Source organism: Micropterus dolomieu, linkage group LG09 (genome assembly GCF_021292245.1).
Source record: "Micropterus dolomieu isolate WLL.071019.BEF.003 ecotype Adirondacks linkage group LG09, ASM2129224v1, whole genome shotgun sequence".
Taxonomy (NCBI): Eukaryota; Metazoa; Chordata; class Actinopteri; order Centrarchiformes; family Centrarchidae; genus Micropterus; species Micropterus dolomieu.
Window position 1 is genome coordinate 16,005,070 of NC_060158.1, and position 21,396 is coordinate 16,026,465.

The following is a 21,396-nucleotide window of genomic DNA, read 5'->3' on the forward strand; positions in this document are numbered from 1 at the left end:
GTGGCCTGAAGTTTTGAATGATTTTCCAGGTCATTCAGTTACACATGAAAGAAACATACCTTGGGGTGCTTTAACACGGCTTGATTTTAAATTAAAGCTTTTATTATGAAATGAAAATAAAAGTGAATGAATCATTTACGTAAAAGGAAACCACTTTATTTTTTAGAACACAGTGGTCTTGGACAGAATGAGAATTTGTACATCTCCCAACATGTTTAATCCTCTAGGAATTATAGAAAATACAAAAACAGGAGAACTAAAGATATATGTTGAACACCCAATAACATGTTATGTTTTGTTGAATCTCAAGGTAAATTTCCACAAGTCTACGCAAATATGTAGACTTCACAATGGCACAAATTGTAATTTCATTTGACATCAAAACAAAGGCTCATGCAAGCAGTGTTCATTAACTCTGGGAATTCAGCAAACTTAACAGTCAACATTTGTACATTCTTAGGAATTTGGCTTCAAAACTGCAAGATCACAGACTTAAGCAGCCTGCAGGAGTTGGTGAGAAGTTTTCCCTTAAGCTGTTTAAATGTAGAGGGAGGAGTGGTGTGGACAACCGTAACAATTAAAAAAAAAAAAAAAAACAGAAAACAAAAGAACAAAGCTGTGTACATGACACAAATAGGTCCTAATATGGAAAACAAAAAAATATATAGAGCAAAGCATAATATAATAATAAAACAAGTCCTTGTTGAAGTGTGCACTTAAGTTTTGATATCAGCAGACAAGCAATGATGTAGGGATCGCAATTTTGTACAAATAGGCTTAAATAAGGGGTGCAAAGACAGCAAGTCAGTGCCTAAGTTGAAGTCAGTGGCCGCTGTTGAATGAGAGTGTAATACTGTTGCAACAGTCTGACAACATACATCTCAGAGACGATACATCTGTATCTTTATTATGTACTGAAGGAGCATCACAGCATGGCTCTACATTTATGTTGAAATAAGGACATGGACCACTGATAACATACTGAAGTCAAACGAAGCACTATTAATGAAGGCTACATTAAAAAACTGCCCTCACTTGCAGGTAACTTGTATGTTAGGCAACACGTTGTATGCACTGCATGATGGAGTTCTCTAATAAGTGTTAACACAAAAGGCTATCATTAAAGTATCGGTTTAATTCAGTTTTCTTTAATCAGGGAGATCTGTATTTTTTTTTGTTGTTGCTGTTATCAGGTTTCATTTTCATACATTTCTGAACTCATTCCATCTGCTCCACCTGTTCCCCGTCCATAACTTTCTCATTTCCGCTTTCATCCATTGGTTCTGGTCCAGTCTCACTATTTTCCATCTGCTCTGTTGAATCAGCGGGCGGCTGCTCCGCGGTATCGGCAGCCTGCTGTTCTGGGATGATGAGATTGTGCTTCACTCTGCTCAGTTCTGTCATGTTGAAGCCGAGGAGAATGGCAGCAGTGTTCCTCTTCAGACTCTTCATGCACTTGCTGCGCTTCTTGCTGAAGTGGGCCGCCAACTCTGCTTTGGTGAGGGCCAGCCTCTTACACAGCTCGTCTGTCTCAGCTTTGGTCGCGTATGGGTTCAGGTTGAAGTATTTGGATATGAAGTCTCTGCGCTCCTCGTTGCAGCGGCGCTCGACCGGGGTAGGCTCCAGCGCCAGCTTCACCGTGGGGTCGTTCTGAATCACAGGCTCTGGAGGGGGTTGCAGCTTTTCCTGCTCTCGCTTCTTGCGCATGGCTGCCCTTTGCTCTCGCTCTCGCTGGTTGGCTTCAATGACCTCCCTCCACGCAGCCTCCAGCCTCTTCTTTGACTGCAGCTCTGCAGCAGTTTGTGGGGGCTCTGCAGCGGGTGCAGCTTGAATCACACGAGCCGGAGTTAAAGTTTGTTTCATAGTCAGCCCTTGTGGCATTTGGAGGAAGTAAAGTCCGGATGGCTGGCTGAGCTGCTGAACTGGTTTTGGTGGCGGCTGCTGCTGCTGCTGCTGCTGCTGCTGCTGCTGCAGTGGTGCTGGAGGTTTGGGTGGCGGTGGTTGTTTTGGTGAACACCGGCATCGCTGAATGTGGAGCATCACCGCCTGCTGGGTGACCTTTCCCGTGTACACCCCATTGCAGTAAATGCACTTGAAAGCCTCCGTCTTGAGGATCGCGTGGATAGTGGGTGCAACGAGGTGTTTCTGTTTCAGGTGCTGAAGGTGTTTGGATTCGTTCTGAAACTTTTCATCACAGAACGGACAGTACGAACTGTTGATTTTCGCGGGTGCTGGGCAGATTTCTGGCTGGCTGCTGGGCTGCAACTTAAAGAAGATCAGGTCGAGTGAATTTGTGACCAAGGCAAGATTGACCTCTGTGTCCCCTAGGACCTCTTTTGGTGCCGTGGTGTGGACATCAAAGTAAGGGAACAGGATTCCTCCAACGCCTTTAGAGTAGACTCTGTACTTCTGCCTCAAGAAATCACAGTATGCCTTGCTTGTGGGATTGTGGTGCTTTACATGCTCAGCAAGCTGTTTGATTGAAAAGAACAAAGCTGAACAGTACAAACAATTCAGGCCATGCAGCAGGTGTTGGAAGACGCTTTTTTCTGATAGTAGAATTTTGCACGTTAGACATTTGACAGTTTTGTCAGGCATTTTTTTCAAGAACGCTGCTCGTGCGGCCACACTTTCTGACTTTGATGTAGTGGACTTTGTCTGGTGGGCGACCTCTGTGTGCACGTCAAAGACATTGGAAGGGAAAAGTTCATTGCAGAGGGGACAGGTAATCCATTTCTTAGTTTGTGGTGAGGAATTACTTGTTTGATCTACAGTCTTGAGAGGGGTACTTGTGCTCTGGGAGGCTGGCATTGCTACTTGCAGTGGAGCAAAAGTGTACGTGGGCATGCCATTCATCTTGTTGCCTGTCGGGATCAGGTGACTCAGCAGAGACTGTGACGTCAACATGGTGCCTTGTAGGGTGATTTGGTTTGTTGGCGCATTTTGTGTAACCACAGCAGGCTTAGATACAGTTCCAGGTCCAGTTGCGATGTTGGCCTGCAGTCCTGGTGGAAGAAGAATTTGCTGCGCTTGCAGAGCCTGTTGTGGTTGAGCAGAAGTAGGCGCTAGAGCCATTGGAGTCTGTTTCAGCGACACATTAGACACAGTGGGAAGATGGACCATAGACGATCCTTGGGGCAAAGCACTTCGGAGGGCTATCGTGGCACCAGGCTGGAGCAAACCTTTAGCCTCGGCACTGGCTAGCTGCACTAGCGCTGAGGCTTGAGGGGGAAGAAAAGCTTGGTTGGTTCCAGGGGCACAGATCAGAGTAGCAGTGTTTGTAGTTCCCTGTAAATGCTGTAATGTCACCACGGTCCCAGCAGGCTGGCCATTACTCGGTAAAACCAAGGACTTGCTGTTGAACATCTGAGGTTGCTGTGGTTTAGGGGCAATATTTGGGAATGTCACAAACACCCCATTCAGATTAGGTGACGATTTAATGGTGTAGTTCTTGTTCTCATAAATCATACTTTGCACTTGTGTGCTGACTGAATAGTGCGATGGCTCAACCAGCATGTGATGCAACATTTGGTCTAGGTTTCCAGTGTTCACTCTACACACCTTGCAGCAGTAGACTTTTGTGGATGTAGACCCTTGCAGGTTTAATCTGTAACCGATATACTGTTCTGCCAAACTGTCCAGGTGCTTCAGAATGATATGCTTCTTTATCGCAAAGATAGAAGAGGACGGAAATCCACATCTTCGACACTGATACCTCTCATTTCCACGATGGGTAGGTAAAGACACTTCCCTTGGTGGCTGTACTTGGGTGGTGAGTTTGGCATGGAAGAACATCATGTGTTTCTTGACAACCTTAGGGTGGCCAATGAAGAGGCACTGAGAGCAGGGGGCCAGCGCACAGAATGACTGCACATATCCATGGCAGCGAGAGACGTGGCTCCTGAAGTTGTAGATGTTTTGTGAGGAGTACTTGCACAGGTTACAGCACAGAGATCGAGACCGATAAGGCCACTGAACAGAAAAGGACAAAAAACAAAAAGTGTTTTCAGTTTATTTCAAAGTTAAAAGTATATTGCATTCATATCAACCTCCAAATCTTAACCAATGGAAGGTGGTTTTAACTAACAGGTCAGTAACATTTTTAATTATTTAACACTCAACCTTGCAGATAATCTCTGATGTATTCACAACTGTCATATTTACCTTTTTCTGTAGTCTGCCATTGTATCCATCTGTGAAATCAACCCACTCAGTATCCTGAAAGACCTCGTCTTCATCTGACTTTTTCTCTGCATTTTCTTTAAGATCCTGCACAGTAAACAGACAAATCTTAAGTATAAAGTAACCAAAATATGTAACGTGTCCATTGAAAGTCCTACATTCAAAGTTGTTTTAGTAAATAAGGATTAGCAGTAAAATATAAGTCTCGAAGTACCTACAGTTTAAATCACTGCAAGGCATTCAACTGTGTGGTCATTTTGGCGGCTGCAGTCTTTGTTGAGATGTTTACATTATTTTGTCCACCTCATTTATATCAGAGTGTAAAATTCTATATAGATAATGCAATCCTGTTCAACAGCACCACAAACTACAGAGTCCAAAATTACCTTTAAGACGAATCAGTGGCTCTCTAAAACAGCTTCAATTAAATCTTTGACAGGAGGATTCACTGCATTAGTTTAAGGTGGATGTACCAAATAAAGTGACAACTGACAAGATTTTACCCATTATTTTGTTTTTAAAATGATAAAGTCACACAAAATGGACTGAAGACTGTATGTAGTTAATCACCTCTGTGTAAAACGTGTACTCACAGTGTAACAGAAATAATTTACACAGGTATGTCAGCTGTGTCATCCTTCAAGTAATCTAAATAAAGCATATCAAGTTCAGTAGTGAGGTATTTAATTTGTCTAACCAAACTAAGCTCTGCTGTGGTCAATGGGCCATCTGTTTACTAACTCTAAATTTGCAGGGGAGGTTGGGGTGAAATACTCAAATATCTGGCCAAAAAATCCTGTAAATCCAACATGGCGATGAAGCAGTCCTGCTCATTGATGTGCAACATTATCCACATTATCACAAAACCACAGAAAGTCTCTTGACAGGATGCATGAGCTCAAATTGCCCAATCCTACTTGTTACCATAACAACCAAAAGAAAATTAAAAAAAAAAACTCTGAATGGCATTATTTGAATGTGACAGTTATCACATTCAAATCAGATTTTATTATGTTTTAAATTGTTTTTATCCCAAAATTGACAAACACTGTTCACCATAAACTGAATTGTACGAAACAGCCTATGTGTGTGATTGTGAAGTCCACATGTAGTTATTGTGTTACTGCAGCATTGTGCGGCACTGATGCTCAAGACAAATTTCCCTCAGGGTATAATAAATCTTATCTTAATTATATCATTTTAAACTGTTGCTGCACCTAACATAGCGTTTATTGTATTGACATTTCAAATCACAACTGTGTTGAAACATGACTGATGACGTCACCTTTAATGTGTATTAATTGCAAGTCGAGTGACCAGTGATCAGCTAACGATACCCAACTTGCATAATATGCATATAAAAAATAAAAACTACTGTGTAAAATGTAAAAGACTTTTAGTATAGTGATGGTTGGACTATTGGCACTGGATCTACGAGCACACAGTGGAAACTTCTGGAGAAACACTGATGATATACATAAAATCACCACAAAGAGTGTGTGTATGTGCAACAGAATGAGCATTGGGTTTGTAATTTTTTTGAGCTACTGTGAAAAAGTAAAAAAAAGTGAGCTACCATAAAAATTAGCAATGCCACGATTTCGATATCAAATTGTAATTAATGGACTTCCAATTTCGGCCAGGGCTGTGCTATATGACGATATACATTGTGTGACAATAGGAAAACATCTGTAGTTTCATTCACACTCTTTATTTACAGTGATATTTTTAGTCATTTGGACGACGCTTTACGTTCTTCTGCATGGCACGAATGTAGGCAGAAAATTTTCATGAAGGCAACACAAAAACATGGAGGAAAGTGACCGTGACGCAGAACAGGGTCATTTCTTCCAGGAGAAGGACTCCAAAACAGCCAAAACAAAACAAGGCGCTCGTACCGGTTGCCTGCAGCTCCACTTTGAGGCCACTGCTGTAGTCGGAGTGGACAGAGAACCAACAGAACTGGAAAATCCTACTGAAGTCACCGGTGTGCCAAAATTTTACCTTCCTCATGAGTTATGTCAACAACGAACACGTTGGCAAAAAACAGTTTGTAGACTATGCTTAGATTAGGGCTGGACGAAATGGCCAAAAATGTTATCACAATAAAAAGTGTCATATTATTTGATAGATAATTATCACGGTATCAAATAATAATTTCTTTTGAGTTTAAAGGCTGATTTTTGTCAACACTTGGTGCCAACCAGTGGATCACTTCACAAATCTGAGGTAGAACATTCAAAACAAGTGTGATAAAATCTTTGTCAACAAATTTGCATGAGTAAAATTAAGTAAACACTTTTTTCAGTCCTTTTTCCTCTACAAAATAAACATCTTAATAAAAAAAAAGCCCTAATTCATGTAAGATTTAAGTGAATTACATCAAACATTTATTGAACATTTGTTATATTGTTATTGAAAAAAAATTAGATCATGATAATTGTTAGTTTTATTGTCCAGCCCTAGCTTAGTTTATTTTTTTTTAAAGGTCTTAACTGTTCTAGGTTCTAGAAAAATAAGGCGGTTTTTAAGTCTCGTAAATGCATCATTCTTTCAAAGTCCTTCTGTTTTTGTTTAATTGTGAGCTTGAATGGCACCTGCTGTTTGATGCAAAGAGTGCATGATCCAGTTAAAAGAAGAGTCACGAGATGGCAGAGGTAGTTTTATTACTCAGTGAACACTTTCCCAATGAGTTGATGGTCTCACTAGTTCATGATGTTCATTTTAGTGAGTTATGGTCCCATTTGGAAAACAGATGATACAGCACTAAGCTGTAGGGTGTGGCTACCTGGTGATTGACAAACTACCTATCACCCCCAAGCTCCAACCATTTATCCAAATATGGTCACTTCTGGTTCCAAAAAACAAGATGGCCACAGTCAAAATGCCAAACTGGAGGCATCAAAACTACAGACCTCAAACCAATGGGCGATGGCACGTCCACTTTTTTTATACAGTGTATGGAGGAAAATTAAGCTGTTGTTGTTGTTTTGTTAAGTCTTAATTACACTTATAGTCTTAGGTAGGACTCATAAATTAAAAAGGCATCTAATTATTGTACAAAATAAAACATACCTTCAGCTGGTTTTGGCAGTCTTCCAGGCCAATCTCACTTAGGATGTTTTTCACCGCCTTGCGTGCCTTTCGTATCTTCTCAATATTTCCAACTGGAAGCTGATACATTATTTCTCACAAGCCTTGTAATAAAAAAACAAGTTCTAATGTTATGGAGCATTAACATATAAAACTATGACAAATATCACTGAACTAAATATTTTATTATATATATTTAGTGTGTTCAAATGTACGTCACAGTGCTGTCACAACATATCCTAGAAAGTAACCACTATTTAAGTAGAATTTCCAATTTTTACTGCTCCCCCAAATACAGCTGTTTGGTTAAGGGAGACTGTGTAAAAGAAGGCAAACGCAATCAATCAGCTGTGGTCAGTATATGTGCAGCATGTGTACCAACATGCCAGCACACATTTAAACAACCCTATCATCTTATTAAAAAGTTAAAATCATAACGCGTTAAGTTAAAGTCATAACGCGCCTTAAAATAAAATAAAAAAACTTGCATAAAGCTGCAGTATGAATGAAGTAGTAAACAGCAGCATAAAGATGACACCTCTGGACTTGACAGAATGAAGAAAAAAATATATATAACAGCATGACTGCACATGGATGTTACTGCATACCCATAAAACACACATAAACGGACTGTGCAACTGCAGATGTCACCTGGAGTATCTCACACTGTAAGGCTGGTATTTTAGCGAATTAAACGTGTGCATTTAGTTTTACATCACCCTTCACTCAATTTAATCCATGCTAACAGTGCCGAGTGTTTGCTGCCATCACTGGATTTATTAAAAGCACCTAGTTACACGCTGACAACAACAAGCCGGGTCACTGAGCCGACCACGCCGCTCCTTCCTACTTCAGGATGCCCACAGCATCCATGCAGATATTTACCGTGTCCAATTTTCTGTGTAGGTTAACGATAGTTGTCGCTGTGCCACCTCCGACAGGGCTAACGTTTTCCACTACCACCGGCCCTCAACTGTGCGTGTGTCGGTCAGCTGCGTCTGCTCCCGGTGCTGCACACAGAAAGTCATCAGAGCAGCATCCTCTGTCTGCATTCGCCACTGTGTGAACAACGTAGTGAAATATTAAAGGCGATGTTTGCGAACCCACTCCAGAGGTAAGTTATTTTAGGTCCAGCTTTTGTCTCTTTCTTCCCCTATTGAGGAAAAAATGGCGCTCAAGTTCAGGATCTGACGTAGCCGTCCTCATTTGCATACTGCACAAACTGACCAATGGGAGACTTCCCTGCCTAAAAACTAAATAACTTTATATTCTTTCTCCACGACTTTCAGCAATTGTTCCCGAGTATCCAGGTGGTACAGTTTATAATTCTGTTTTTGAATTTCATGTAGTAAATGACCGATTAATTGGACTTTAGTGTAATCCAACAGATAGCTAGGTAAGGGGGCGTGGCTACTGCGACCCCCACTGGCAGTCACGTGCTACATGACTCAGGCTAACCAATGAGCTGTCGAGAAAATGAGCTAAATGGGCGGTGCTTGCAGTGTGATGTCATATCATGCTACTTTTTTTAGCCAATAAAATCGAACCACCATTTTGAAGGAGGAGAAGAAGTGAAATTGATAGTTTAGATGTATTAAAGCTAGCATAGCATAAAGTCTTGGGACATTTTAATATGTTTACCGATTACAAAAAAAACCCTTCAAAATGCTAGCTACCACCGCATTATGATTTATACCAATAGCGAAACTTAATTTTAGATTTTAATGCTTAGTGATTCCTACTTGTAAACGACAATTCAGTCGTTTAAGATTAACAGTCTTATGTTTGGCCTTTCCACCTACCAACTTGCAACCATTCTCACTCTCGCACAGTGGAGCAAAACCCAATCCACCTGTCTGAATTACGGCCTACCTTTACGAACCTTTTATTAACCTTTACGAACTAAGGTCAGTTTGTTCGGAGACAAGTTGCCAACTCATCAAAATGACAATGTGATGTTACTCCACTTACAATTTCTTTGCGTTATTTTGACGACTGAGTCATATTATTAGCTATTTCACAGTACCACATGTCCATACGTTAAAACAGCCCTTTATCCACACCAATTTATGCTGTAATTGTCCGTTACAATTCCCTCATATTTGACATCTGCCACTCATCTGTCAAATCCTAACTTGGAAATGTTTTTCAAAAATCTTTGGCATGAAGCAGTTTGGTGTTAGAGTAACGACCTAATTTAAAATTTGACTAACAAGATGACATAGACCATTGTGCCCTCTGATCAGGCAATGCAAACCAGGATGATTCCATTTTCTGGGCAAACAGGGGAACACTGTAAGACACAGAGTAAAGTGTCAACATCTATAATTCTGCATCTGGCCATGGCAGCGCAGTCACATCCCAAAGGGAAAAGGAGGCAAGGACAACTGAGTTGGATAACATCATCTCTACACCTAAAGTAGAGAAGAAAGGGAGAAGGATTTCTCACTTTGAGATTCCTTCGTCAAACAAATACAAATACAAATGTTATTCAATTAAACCAATTAGTGAGCCAACAATCAAAATCAACCACTTAAGAGTTCATTCATGCTTGCCCGGTCATACTGAACAGGCTGTGATGTAGACTGTGTGCTGCTGTGCAGTGTCATGTTTGGGTGTGCAGGAATGTGTGTTTTGTTCCTGGTAGATTAATAGGTTGTCTGCTATGTTGCTATTGTGATTACTATCAAATGCACCATGGCCATTTCTTATATTTCTATATACACTCCATAGCACACTTTGATCACGCTGACATGAGTGGCGTATGAAAGCATGTGAATGCTCCATTGATCTATTAGTCATATCAATACTGTGCAACACTTATTTGGCTCCTCTTAGAAACAAAGTTTCCTCTCTCACATGCAACACCAAGCATATGTTTCAGTGACTGTAATTCATTTTGAAACATTTCTCCAGAGGAAATCACATGTTGAGGCTCAGTGAGCAACATTGCTATCTATTACAATATCTGGCATTTGTAATATATAAATACCAGTACTATTTCATAGTAGGCAAGGATCTTATCGTGCGTACAAATGCAGGTGACATCCGTCTCGTTCAGGGACAAACTACAGCAATGGAAATTACCAAATGTCCATTTTACTCTCTAGCCAGCAGGCCAACCTGGCCACCTAATCTGAATTTTCACCTCTAAATTTCTTTAACTATTAATTAGTTGGGTTGAAAAGGGCTTCAGGATGATAGAGTAAATTATAGTGGCAAGAGGGTGAAAGACACACTGTAGTTGCTGAGCTATTTAATAATTGGACTGTATTTGAAGTGTTTAGCATTTATTGAATTTGTCAAAGCGATGAACCGTTACGAAGAAAAAAACAAACAAAAATCTGTTTTGACAGATATCGCAATTTTAGTGGAAATGGTAATTGTTGCATTTAATTTTCACCGGGCAACAAAAATAAAAAAATGGGATGTTGTGACACATTTACCTTTATATAAAAAAATAAAATAAAATTTGCATATTTTGATAATTTGGATATTTTGATAAATTGTTCCACCCTAGCAGCCCAAAAATGTGGATTACAGACCGTTTCCAGGACATTTAACTTATGTACAACCAAGACTCATGCGTCCACAGATCAGAAACATATGTCGTTTGAATTATGTAGATTTGATCAAGAACATGTGTAGGAATGTAGAACTGTTCCAAAGACCACACACCCACCAAAACAGTCAGAAACCAGAAATGTATTAAATTAATCACTTTCATTACTTTGACAAGCACAATTTACAGTCAGAAACAGGCTATGGTCCATTAGTGCCTTAGACAAGCAAGTAATTAATACATTAGTCATTTGTAACACGAGGGCAGGATTCTTTAAAAACTGCAGTTGGATCACCTTTAATATTTATAAAGACATGAGACATTTAGCTGTACAACAGACTGTGCATCATGTCGCCCGTGACTCAAGAGAGGCATGAGGAACAGTCTGGCATGTCATTTGTCACTCGCACTGCCTCAGAGAGGTCTGTGTACAACTAGCATGTCTTTCACATGAGAGATATAGACATGCAAGTCCAAATCCACCACATACAGATCATTTACGTTTGAGCACACTTTAGAAATAGCTCATTTGCTGGATTTTCAGATCCTGGGAGAACAAGGACTGATCCCTTGGCAAGAGACACTAAAGCTGATGATACACGGAGCAACTTTTAGAGCAATCGTGCTGGGCAACGTTGCAGTCAGTGGTAATGAGTAAAGATTACTACCGTAATCCCCTTCCCCCACCACCCGCCCACCCCGCACCGCCGCAATCCGTTCAAAACCTAGTCGGACTTGCCTCCAGCAAGATAACCCAGCAACATTACTGAAAAAGTTGCCCTGTGTATCATCAGCTTAATATAAAGATCTGAAAAAACCAGGGCTGTGTTGTTAATCACAGTATTTCTTTAACCTACAAAAGATTTTGTGCATTTTGAACCAGATTAACCTTTCTCTATTAGAGGCAAGGAGTGCATTAGTGTATGCAGCTTCTCTGTACAGAGAATCTCCCACAGCAGTTCCTACATGCCTTTCGAGTAAAGGGAAACCACTGGAGGTCACAAATGGCAATCACAGCACACTTAATCCATGTAGCGTTAAAAAAAACAAAAAAAAAAAACACATCAATATCTTTTCAGGAAAACACTGTTAGATGGGCCACAGCAGAATACCTGGGCAAAACACACGTAAAGATGGAGCTTTAAACATGCCCCCAAAATATCTAAATCCAATAAATAAAAATGCATTGAGGTGAGCTGCAATAAAGAAAGAGGTTACGTCATTGTCATAATTTCATTTAAACTATGCAAAGTGAGGGGTCTGTAGTACAGAATCCACATGAGGCATTGATTCTTTTAAACACTTAAAAAAAAATCATCTACAGACAAAAATGTATTTGTGTTGAACAGACACAGGATTTACATGACTTTTAACAGGTAATCAATTGAGAACATGATTTCAAATCAATAAATTGTACATTTTGTAAACTGGATTTGATTTAGGAAACAAACCACCCCAAACATGTTGGGGTGGTCCCATCTCCAAAGAGTCGTCCATTTTGTTGCATAATGTCATTTGAGCCTGGGCTAGAGTTCTTTTAGCCGACAGATTTCATTTTGTCCGTAAGAGGGAGGAGAGAACATGAGGAGATTATCTTCCAGATAAAATTTTAGACTTTTGAGGTATTGAACCAATCGTTTCCAATTTTATGAGGTTAAAAAAAAAGAAAAAAAAGAAAGTTAAATCCTGGAAGTAATAATAGGACACTGCATTTTCCATGGTGGCTGGAATGTAGCCCCTTGTCCCAAACACCTCACCGACCCCTCTTCTCACATGGTGAAAGCAGAGGCTAAGGATGATCTGTGCAATTTCATATGGGACAGGGGCAGAGGGTAGTTATGCACCATACTGGACCATGGAGAAATTCTTCATGGCGCTGTCCAGTGCCACACCGGCCTCCTGCATTTCGTACCTGTGGGCAACACCAAGCATTAGAATCAGTTCTCTCTATACGCTTTATATTCTTACTACAGTTGTATTAGTAGAAAACCTCCACATGTTAACTCACTCCACACTCACCAGTCAGCGGTGGAGACAGTGTAGTAGACAGGCAGCTGGGAGGAGCTCAACTCCTCCAGGCCGCACGCTCCCATGTTGGAGAAGTGAAGCCAGTCTCCCACACTGAGCTCTGGCAACAGGCAGCGCTCCACCACATGGTCCAGCTGGTCCAGTGACGGGCCCCACAGGCTGCTGGGATACACTGCCTCCTCAGCACACAACGCATGCTGAATGAGAGAGGAAACAGTGCCATCAAAATAGGCAACAGTCAAAAAAAAAAAAATAGACATAATAATAATAATAATAATAATAAGGGGGGGGGGGGCTCTTCCCTAACTGATCAAGACCTTCTGTCTCAGTTAATGGACATCTCTACTACACATGTAAAGTTGGGTTTTTGATTGTGAGGTAAACAACTGTCACCAACAGTCCTGATCTGGTAAGGAGTTTGGTAACAAACAGCTGTGGGTTGCCATTAACCTTTTTACTAGAGACCTACTAACCTTGTGCACTGACGGGGCAGCGATTGATTTTCCCAGCAGCTTGCGGTTGAATGGGCCATAAACACCCTCATTCATGTAGTACAGGAACTCAGTATCTTCACTGTCACCTGTGTAAACACAGTGGGTGAACATGTCAGAAATGTGGAACATACTTGTCCACAAAGTGGGATATTGGAGTGGGACAGGACCTCTGGTGGTTTTGTTAGGATTATGCAACAGCCACGTGTTAAAAAACAAACAAACACAAAAAACTGATAACAACAAATATGATAACATAATTATATGCAGTCTCAGAAAAGACCGAATGGTTTGTCTGCACATGTTCACAGTCAGGGTGCAGAGACAGTGGTATGATTTAACTGGACTACAGAGGACAAAGTAACTCACTGTGAGCTAGGCTGTCCCAGTGGTGGGTTACGACCTTCTTGCCGATCACATTGACAGCCAGGCTGAACGCTGAGGCCACATAGAAGCTGCCTGGTTGGGCCAACACTTGCACACCAGACAGTGGGCTGAAATACGCATCCAGCAGCGGCCTGACTGCAGACTCAACCTGCACACACAAAAGTTGCAGCAAAGCATTTAGAAGGTCTTTATTTACTTTAGTTTTAGACATGGAATAATTTTGAAGCTAAAATCTGTTAGTTTACATATGCTGTTAGTGCGAGGCAACTGATGCTATATTTGAGCTACAAAAGATGGCAGAGCATTCAGAGCAGCGCTGCTCAATTGTGGCAAAGATCATAATTATAGTGATACCACCATTACTCATAGAAAGAGGAAACGTCATGCAAAAATTGAATGCTTCACTTAAAAAAAAACAATGAATGGTAATCCAACATCATTAAGATTATACAGCCACTTAGAGTACAAGAGGTTGACAAACAGTGTTTCCACAGGTTCACTGCTTAGGGGTCAAATGAGACACAGGGTGTGGGCTTAGCAGGTGACAGGTGAACTCTTGAGTTGACGACAACCTGTCACATTACATCATGCTGAAATATGTTAAGCTATGAATAGAGGAAAAGTCTGCTAGCCGCTAGCCTATTCTGGGTAAAATGTTATGTTTAAGATAATGTCAGTTAACTAGTTTTAGCAGTTATGACCCCTGGCCATCTTGGCTCAAGCTAAATTAAACATGCGAACACCTGGATGAGAGGGATTTTGAGCGTTATGGAGGGGCGGGAGCCAGAGCTGTAAAGGAAAAGGGCGCACTAGACTTAAACACAAGACATAACGAGAGCATCGTTGTGAAACAAAATGTGGCACAATAATTGTTTTATCGATCGTCTTGTTTTCCTAATCGTTGGAAGCCAAAATCGTAACAATAAAATTTGATCAACTGCACAGCCCTTATTTAGAGTTGCACTTGTACTGGCATCTTACATCACTGTTGTGTGTCAACGTATGTCTAGCTAGATTAATTAAAATGCCCTTGATTAAACTGGTCATGTCTTCAATAATCTGTTGAAGGTGTAGATTTGGCATTTCATTAAGTACTGCATTTTCCATTTGTGTGTTGTTCAGTTAGGTTCTGGTTCGTACATTGTTTGTGATTTGACAGGCTTTCTAAAGATACAATGAAATTCAATAATAACTTCCGGTATGGGCCAACTGGTGACACGTTTCAGCTCTAAAGTCTGATTAAAGCATCCCCAATCATATCACAGGAGTTTAACCCTTACCTGTTTGAGCTGAAATTCTGAGCCAGTAAATCCACCACCAATGTCCAGGATGTTCATGTTAAAGCCCAGATCCACCTGAACAGAAAAAACAAACAGTCAGATGCTACCCTTAATGAAAAAGAAAGTACAAGAGATAAAGCATTGAGGAAACAGGGGGAAAACTAGCTGACTTAAATCTACTAAATTCCTACTGACTAATCAATTTATAATGAAAGATATTTTCCAGACAGTTCTCACCCCAATGTCAAACACACAGCGGGCATCTGACAGTGCATGTGTGTATGCCTGCTGCATGTCTTGGCAGGAGCTGGGGATGTGGAAGGTAACCCCCACCACCTGGACTCCCAACTCTTTGGCTGCTTCCAGCAGGTGCCGGCAGCTTTTCAGAGAGAAGCCGAAGGCCATGCTGGTCTCAGCTGCATGGGCCTCGGTGGTCAACTGCAGCAACAACCTAGAAGAGACAAAACCATGAATGTCATGCCACTGAAAACAAGATCAATACGTTTTTGACATTAACAAATGCTTTTCAAATTTTCATGACAGAAATAAAATACTATTAAACCAGTAATTACATTGACAGCCTTCTGTTTTACAGTAGTGCATGAGGATTAAACGTAGCTCTGGAAAATGGCTTGCTTCTTAGCACTTACTTTGCATTAGGGTGTAGGCGGGAAATCTTGGATAACTCGGCCTCATTTTCACACACAAGATGCTGGACGTTGTTCTTGGCAGCGTGCTTGATGTGTGCCAGCTGTTTGCAAACACCTGACAGAATGATGTTTTCTGGTGGCACGCCGTATTCCAGCACCAGGCTCACTTCCGCCTGGGGAAACAGGACACACATGTCAGAGAACTTAACGCAACAAAGTCTGAAAGCCCCATCAAAACAATCAAAAGGTGCTACGTGTGTTGCATAACTTGAAAGGATCACCAGCTGACTAGTAATCAATTGATTGGTCATAATATAATGGCCCCAAAAGGTCAAGCGCTTTCATAAGAGGATGAAGCCCTGTGTGGTATAAAAAAATAAACATGCAAAGCTACCTGAATTGGAGTCTGAAGTTTAAAGCCTACCTTGTTGGCACAAACAAAGCCCAGGCCCAAGGCGGCCAGCACCTCAATGACTGCTGGGCTGCTGTTGCACTTGACTGGGTAGTAGGGCTGCAACTGTGGCACTACACTCTGCCAGCAGACATGCTGTTGCATCAGGGCACCGAGGTCTCCCACCACAAACGCGCTCTTCTCCACCTGGTAACACAAGAGCAGGTGAATACACAAAGCAACTGATCAAACCACTAAAATCACATTGCACATATAAATCAAATCATGTTTCCAAGAAGTTTATTGACATGAAAAAATGGGTGTGTGCTAATGACAGTGTCATGAATTAAATACACGTTATTTGAAGGATTTTGGGAATTTCTTCCGCTGCAACATTAAGCTATTAAAAGGCTTGAAAGCAGAACTAACCAGAGCCTGCTCGCAGATGTGTCCGTCAATGACATCTTCTAGGGTCACTCCTCCCTCCAGGAGTTCAATGATATAGCTGGGTTTGTCAGCGAGTCCTTTCATCTCAACCGTATTCCGCTAAGCCGACAATCATAAAGAACAGATAAACAAGTCAAGGGGTCACGACTGAGCCAATGGGTCCTGCCGGTATGCAACAAACTGGAAAAGGAGGGAGAGAGAGAGAAAAAAAAATTATAAATACATTTAACATCACAACAAGCAAAGTCCAGGAGCATTGTGTTCTGAAGGCAAACATTTCAAGCTTAGTCTTGGGTTCAGTAAACAGATATTAGGATATGTATGGGACTACATTTATATTTATGTAGCTGTTTAAACAGTGGAAATGCACATAGGCAGATGTGCATTTCATTTGCCTGGTTAAATAGCTGGAAAAACGAAAAGGGCTTGTTGTGATGTTAAATGTTTGCCTTCAGGATCTCAGAGTTTAAAAATTTCACATTATTTCTTGTATAATAACTGTGTCCACATCGAACTTTTATTTAAATCTAATGACATCCTATGAACCTAAAATAATAAATAAATAAAAACTTTAACAACCCCCCCCCGACACACACACTTCAAACTTGTTTACACACACCCTGGTTTGCAGGCCAAAGTCTTCCCAGAACACAATGATCCTGGACTTTGCTACAGGTGTGTGTGTGTGTAAGCGAGCATGTCTTCCTGTGTACAAGTAAGACTGAGTTACTCACATGGACAAGTCAGGAGATGGACCTGTCCCGCTATCAGCTAGGATCCCAAGGTGGCTCAGCGTTGAAGTCAAAGTGCTCCCGGTAAAGAGCCGCCCCTAGGCCCTCTGGGTAGCACTCATACACCTGTGCAGAGACAGGGGAGCCCTGAGGGACAGACATATTAGACATGAATACACAGTAAAGACGCTGTAGAAGGAGGACATGAACCATATGTTTATCTCAAGAAATACACAGTGGTTTTGGCTAGACTGGTCAGTCATTTTGATTGCATCTATGGCTTCACTTTTGTTGTCACTTTGGTCAAAATTTCAGTAACAATTGTTATGTTAAGCAACTCTCGCGCCACTTTACGTGACTTGTTTTTTTTAACCCAATAAACACCTAGTATTTTATTTCTGACAAATATCATCATCATCTCAGCTGCCTGTTTTTAAATACAACTAAGTTAACGTTAGTCCACACTGTACGATAACTGTCTAAATAAAAACAGTGACAGTGCGAATACTGTACAATAGTTGACAAATGAGATAACGTTTTTATTGACGTAATACGTCACTAAAACAAAAAATGAAATCCTATACCATACAAATGTATTTAAGTGTTATATTTAAAACGTAAAACATGGGAAACGTACATCGCAAGGAAACGCGCTGCTGACACTCCTGGCAGCGAGAGAGCTGCCCATGTTGAGCTGACGTCGAAGGAAGAAGCTTATGTTAGCACTGTATTTTGTTAATAACCCCCCAAACAATCCTAAACACGGATACAACACATGAATAAACACTGGAACGAGGAGACAAAATAGCTTCGTAATTTACCAGCACCTTTAAATTTAACGTTAATGTACGTCAAAAACACTGTGAAATGAATCGGTTTGTCGTGTGCGGCAAGAAGAAGGCAGAAAGACCAGCCCGCCATGTTACGTCCGCCTGCTGAATCCAAGCAACTCAACCGAAGTGTTTCGCTTTACTTACGTGAGGTAACGGCCAGAATGTTTTGGAAAATCGTCTTCTCTTTTTCGGCGGAATTTTTAAAGAGTAGTGGGCACAACGATATAAGAAAGAAAGAGGGCTGTTCTCGCCATATGTTTAGCGGGGGGAAGCGCGTCGGTCTGGCTGCGTTTTCTCTTTCGGTTGACGGGCGGAGCTCTACTGAGGCCGAGTAGGGGAAGAGGAAAAGGTAATCAACGTTCCGTGGGCGGAGCCTGATGTTCAGTTCCACCAATCAGCTCTCGGAATTTTTGAGAACATACCAAATATGCATTTCCGATTGTCACACGGGCCGCGGTATCTTTGTGAAGTTACATAACCATAAACTTTCCGTAGATGGCCACTTGGTTCAGTCAACTAAGCCAAGACTTCTACGGCTCTTGTTTACATGGGACAATGCAAATACACCTGTAGTGTAGTACATTATCACTGAACACCTCCATATTGCACACATTCATTATTCTTTTTTTTGTTGTTGTATTTTGTCAATTTTATATTTATATATTTGTACAAATCCTCTCACCCTGTAATATGTTTGGACAACACAAATCCGGTAAGTAAAACACATGTAAATAACTGCCACAATGTTTTGTTTTTCTTTTACACATAGTTATAATTATTATTAATTATTATTAAAATTCTAATTATTACAAGTTATAGGAGGCTAATTATTTTATAACTTGCATCTATTTATTCCATATATATATATATATATATATATATATATATATATATATATATATATATATATATATATATATATATATATTAAAACCTATTTATGTCAACTGTATGTTTATGTCTAGCAAATTCCTCCTACATGTAAAATACTACTTGGCAATAAAGCTCTTTCTGATTCTGACATTTACTCAAGTACTCTTCTCAAGTAACCTACCATTTTGAGGTTATTTTATGCTACTTCATAGTTCTACTCCACTACATTTTGGAAGCCATTATTGTACTTTTTACTCCACTAGGCTATATCTATTTGACAACATTAGTCAATAGCTGCTATGCAGATTCAGATTATTAATACAAAATATCAATCAACTAATGCATTATAATGTACTATTATGATTATGATATTACACTTCCCAGCAATAGATTATTTAGATATAGATACAACAGAGTGATTATGAGTCCAACATTTACCAGCTGCAACAATGATGATGCATCATTATTGCATCAGTAATTATGATCCAGTGATATATATTATTATGAAATGGGGCATTTTGCGAGTACTTTTACATTTTAAGTATATTTTAAAGCCTTTTAATGCTCATTTTCTAAAAATTTGAGTGCAGGACTTTTGCAACAGCACATTTTTGCACTATGGTATGTACTTACATATGGTATGTACAACATCTGACAACTGAGATATGATTTATATATAGGAGACAAAATCATTTCATACAGTCCACTTACAGATATACAAGCATACATTTTAAGCATAATAGTGGTGAATACTGAACAGTGTTTTCATGAAAATATTGAGACTCAATCAAAACAATGGCACAACAAAGACAAAACATACAAAATGTGCCTCAGTCTAAGTGTTGGATATTTGTGTCACATGGAATCTAGGGGATTATTAGGATTCAGGAGCTTATTGAATATTTTGTTGATTAGTCTTTAAGCCTTTGTCCCACTCACTTCTAGTCCTATTTCAGCTGCAATAAGTGAATGTTTTATGCAATTCAGTATGATGGGAAGATGGCATGGTGGTCAGGAGTTCAGTACAACACTGAAAGAGCATAAGAACTCAGCCCGCAGCCACCTTAGTCGTATGACTTGTGTTTCCGTGGCTCTGGGGTAACACACGGCATGGCTCCATCTGTCTGTCTGTCTAGCTGTCTGGCTGTCCTATAGCTCTTATCTTTAGTCTGTGACAGTCACTCCAAAGGACACTGTGTTCACAAGACCACAACATAGCCTAGAAAACATGGGATTCTAAACAACAATTTAGTTTGCGGGCTCTCAGCTGGCTGAGCTTCTTTAGTAGAGACCAACTGACTGAATTTATGGATTCACACTGTACAGTCATGCTAATGGCCTGGAGGTACGTACTACAGGCATAGCTAATCATACTGGGCCATACACTTCTCACTTCTGAGAAATAAGCTTTACTTCTACTTATAACTAGCTTTTAATCTATTTGGGACTACTGGGACAGTTAAGTCAGTGTATATTGTAAATTAATTATGTGAAATATTTGATACAAGATAAAGTGCAGAGCCATAAATAATAGAAAGATGACAGTAAAAACAAGTTCTGTTCATTTGTTCCTGTTTTAGTTAACAGATAAGAGAGTTTTGGATTATGGCTGCACAATTAATCAAGACTGGTGAAAAAGCTTTGATAATTATTCTAAATGGGTATATAATTCTGTTTTCTTAAATAACTTCACATTTTTATATTCATGATGTAACAAATACAAAGTATAAAGTAAAGTATGCCATTCAAGGTTCACATCAGGGTCCATGAGTAACATTAGTAAATTAGATTTTGTGCTTCAGACCCACTGAGTTCAGTTAAATGCCTTCAGTGTCCTCAGGAAGCAAATGAAATTTGCAACTAGAAGTAAAAGATAAACAACTTTCAATACCCCCTGCATTCCCACAAATCCAAAATAGAAACATTTCCAAACTACGATGAGTTAAGTAATACAACTTATGTTAGTGTAAGGGATGAGTGGCCGGGCAGATATATCTGCCAATATACAGTGGGTACGGAAAGTATTCAGACCCCTTTAAATTTTTCACTCTTTGTTTCATTGCAGCCATTTTCCAAAAATCAAAAAAGTTCATTTTATTTCTCAGTAATGTACACTCAGCACCCCATCTTGACAGAAAAAAACAGAAATGTAGAAATTTTTGCAAATTTATTAAAAAAGAAAAACTGAAATATCACATGGTCACAAGTATTCAGACCCTTTGCCGTGACACTCATATTTAACTCAGGTGCTGTCTATTTCTTCTGATCATCCTTGAGATGGTTCTACACCTTCATTTGAGTCCAGCTGTGTTTGATTATACTGATTGGACTTGATTAGGAAAGCCACACACCTGTCTATATAAGACCTTACAGCTCACAGTGCATGTCAGAGCAAATGAGAATCATGAGGTCAAAGGAACTGCCTGAAGAGCTCAGAGACAGAATTGT

The 21,396-nt window shown here is 40.2% G+C and overlaps 2 protein-coding genes across 2 annotated transcripts; both read right to left on the minus strand.

Annotated features, from left to right (window-relative positions):
• Positions 1-140: 140 nt before the first annotated feature.
• On the minus strand, positions 141-8,453 carry adnp2b (ADNP homeobox 2b). The gene is made up of 4 exons (XM_046058253.1): positions 8,161-8,453; positions 7,258-7,379; positions 4,165-4,269; positions 141-3,972 (listed from the first exon to the last, which is right to left on the minus strand). Exons 2-4 carry the CDS (start codon positions 7,363-7,365, stop codon positions 1,219-1,221), a joined length of 2,967 nt encoding a protein of 988 aa, XP_045914209.1. The 5' UTR covers positions 7,366-7,379; positions 8,161-8,453; the 3' UTR covers positions 141-1,218.
• A 2,512-nt stretch (positions 8,454-10,965) lies between these two features.
• On the minus strand, positions 10,966-18,401 carry azin1b (antizyme inhibitor 1b). Its single transcript, XM_046058942.1, has 11 exons — positions 18,220-18,401; positions 17,246-17,389; positions 16,494-16,691; positions 16,098-16,271; positions 15,674-15,846; positions 15,261-15,474; positions 15,024-15,098; positions 13,726-13,891; positions 13,339-13,445; positions 12,857-13,062; positions 10,966-12,749 (listed from the first exon to the last, which is right to left on the minus strand). Exons 3-11 carry the CDS (start codon positions 16,593-16,595, stop codon positions 12,674-12,676), a joined length of 1,293 nt encoding a protein of 430 aa, XP_045914898.1. The 5' UTR covers positions 16,596-16,691; positions 17,246-17,389; positions 18,220-18,401; the 3' UTR covers positions 10,966-12,673.
• Positions 18,402-21,396: the final 2,995 nt, after the last annotated feature.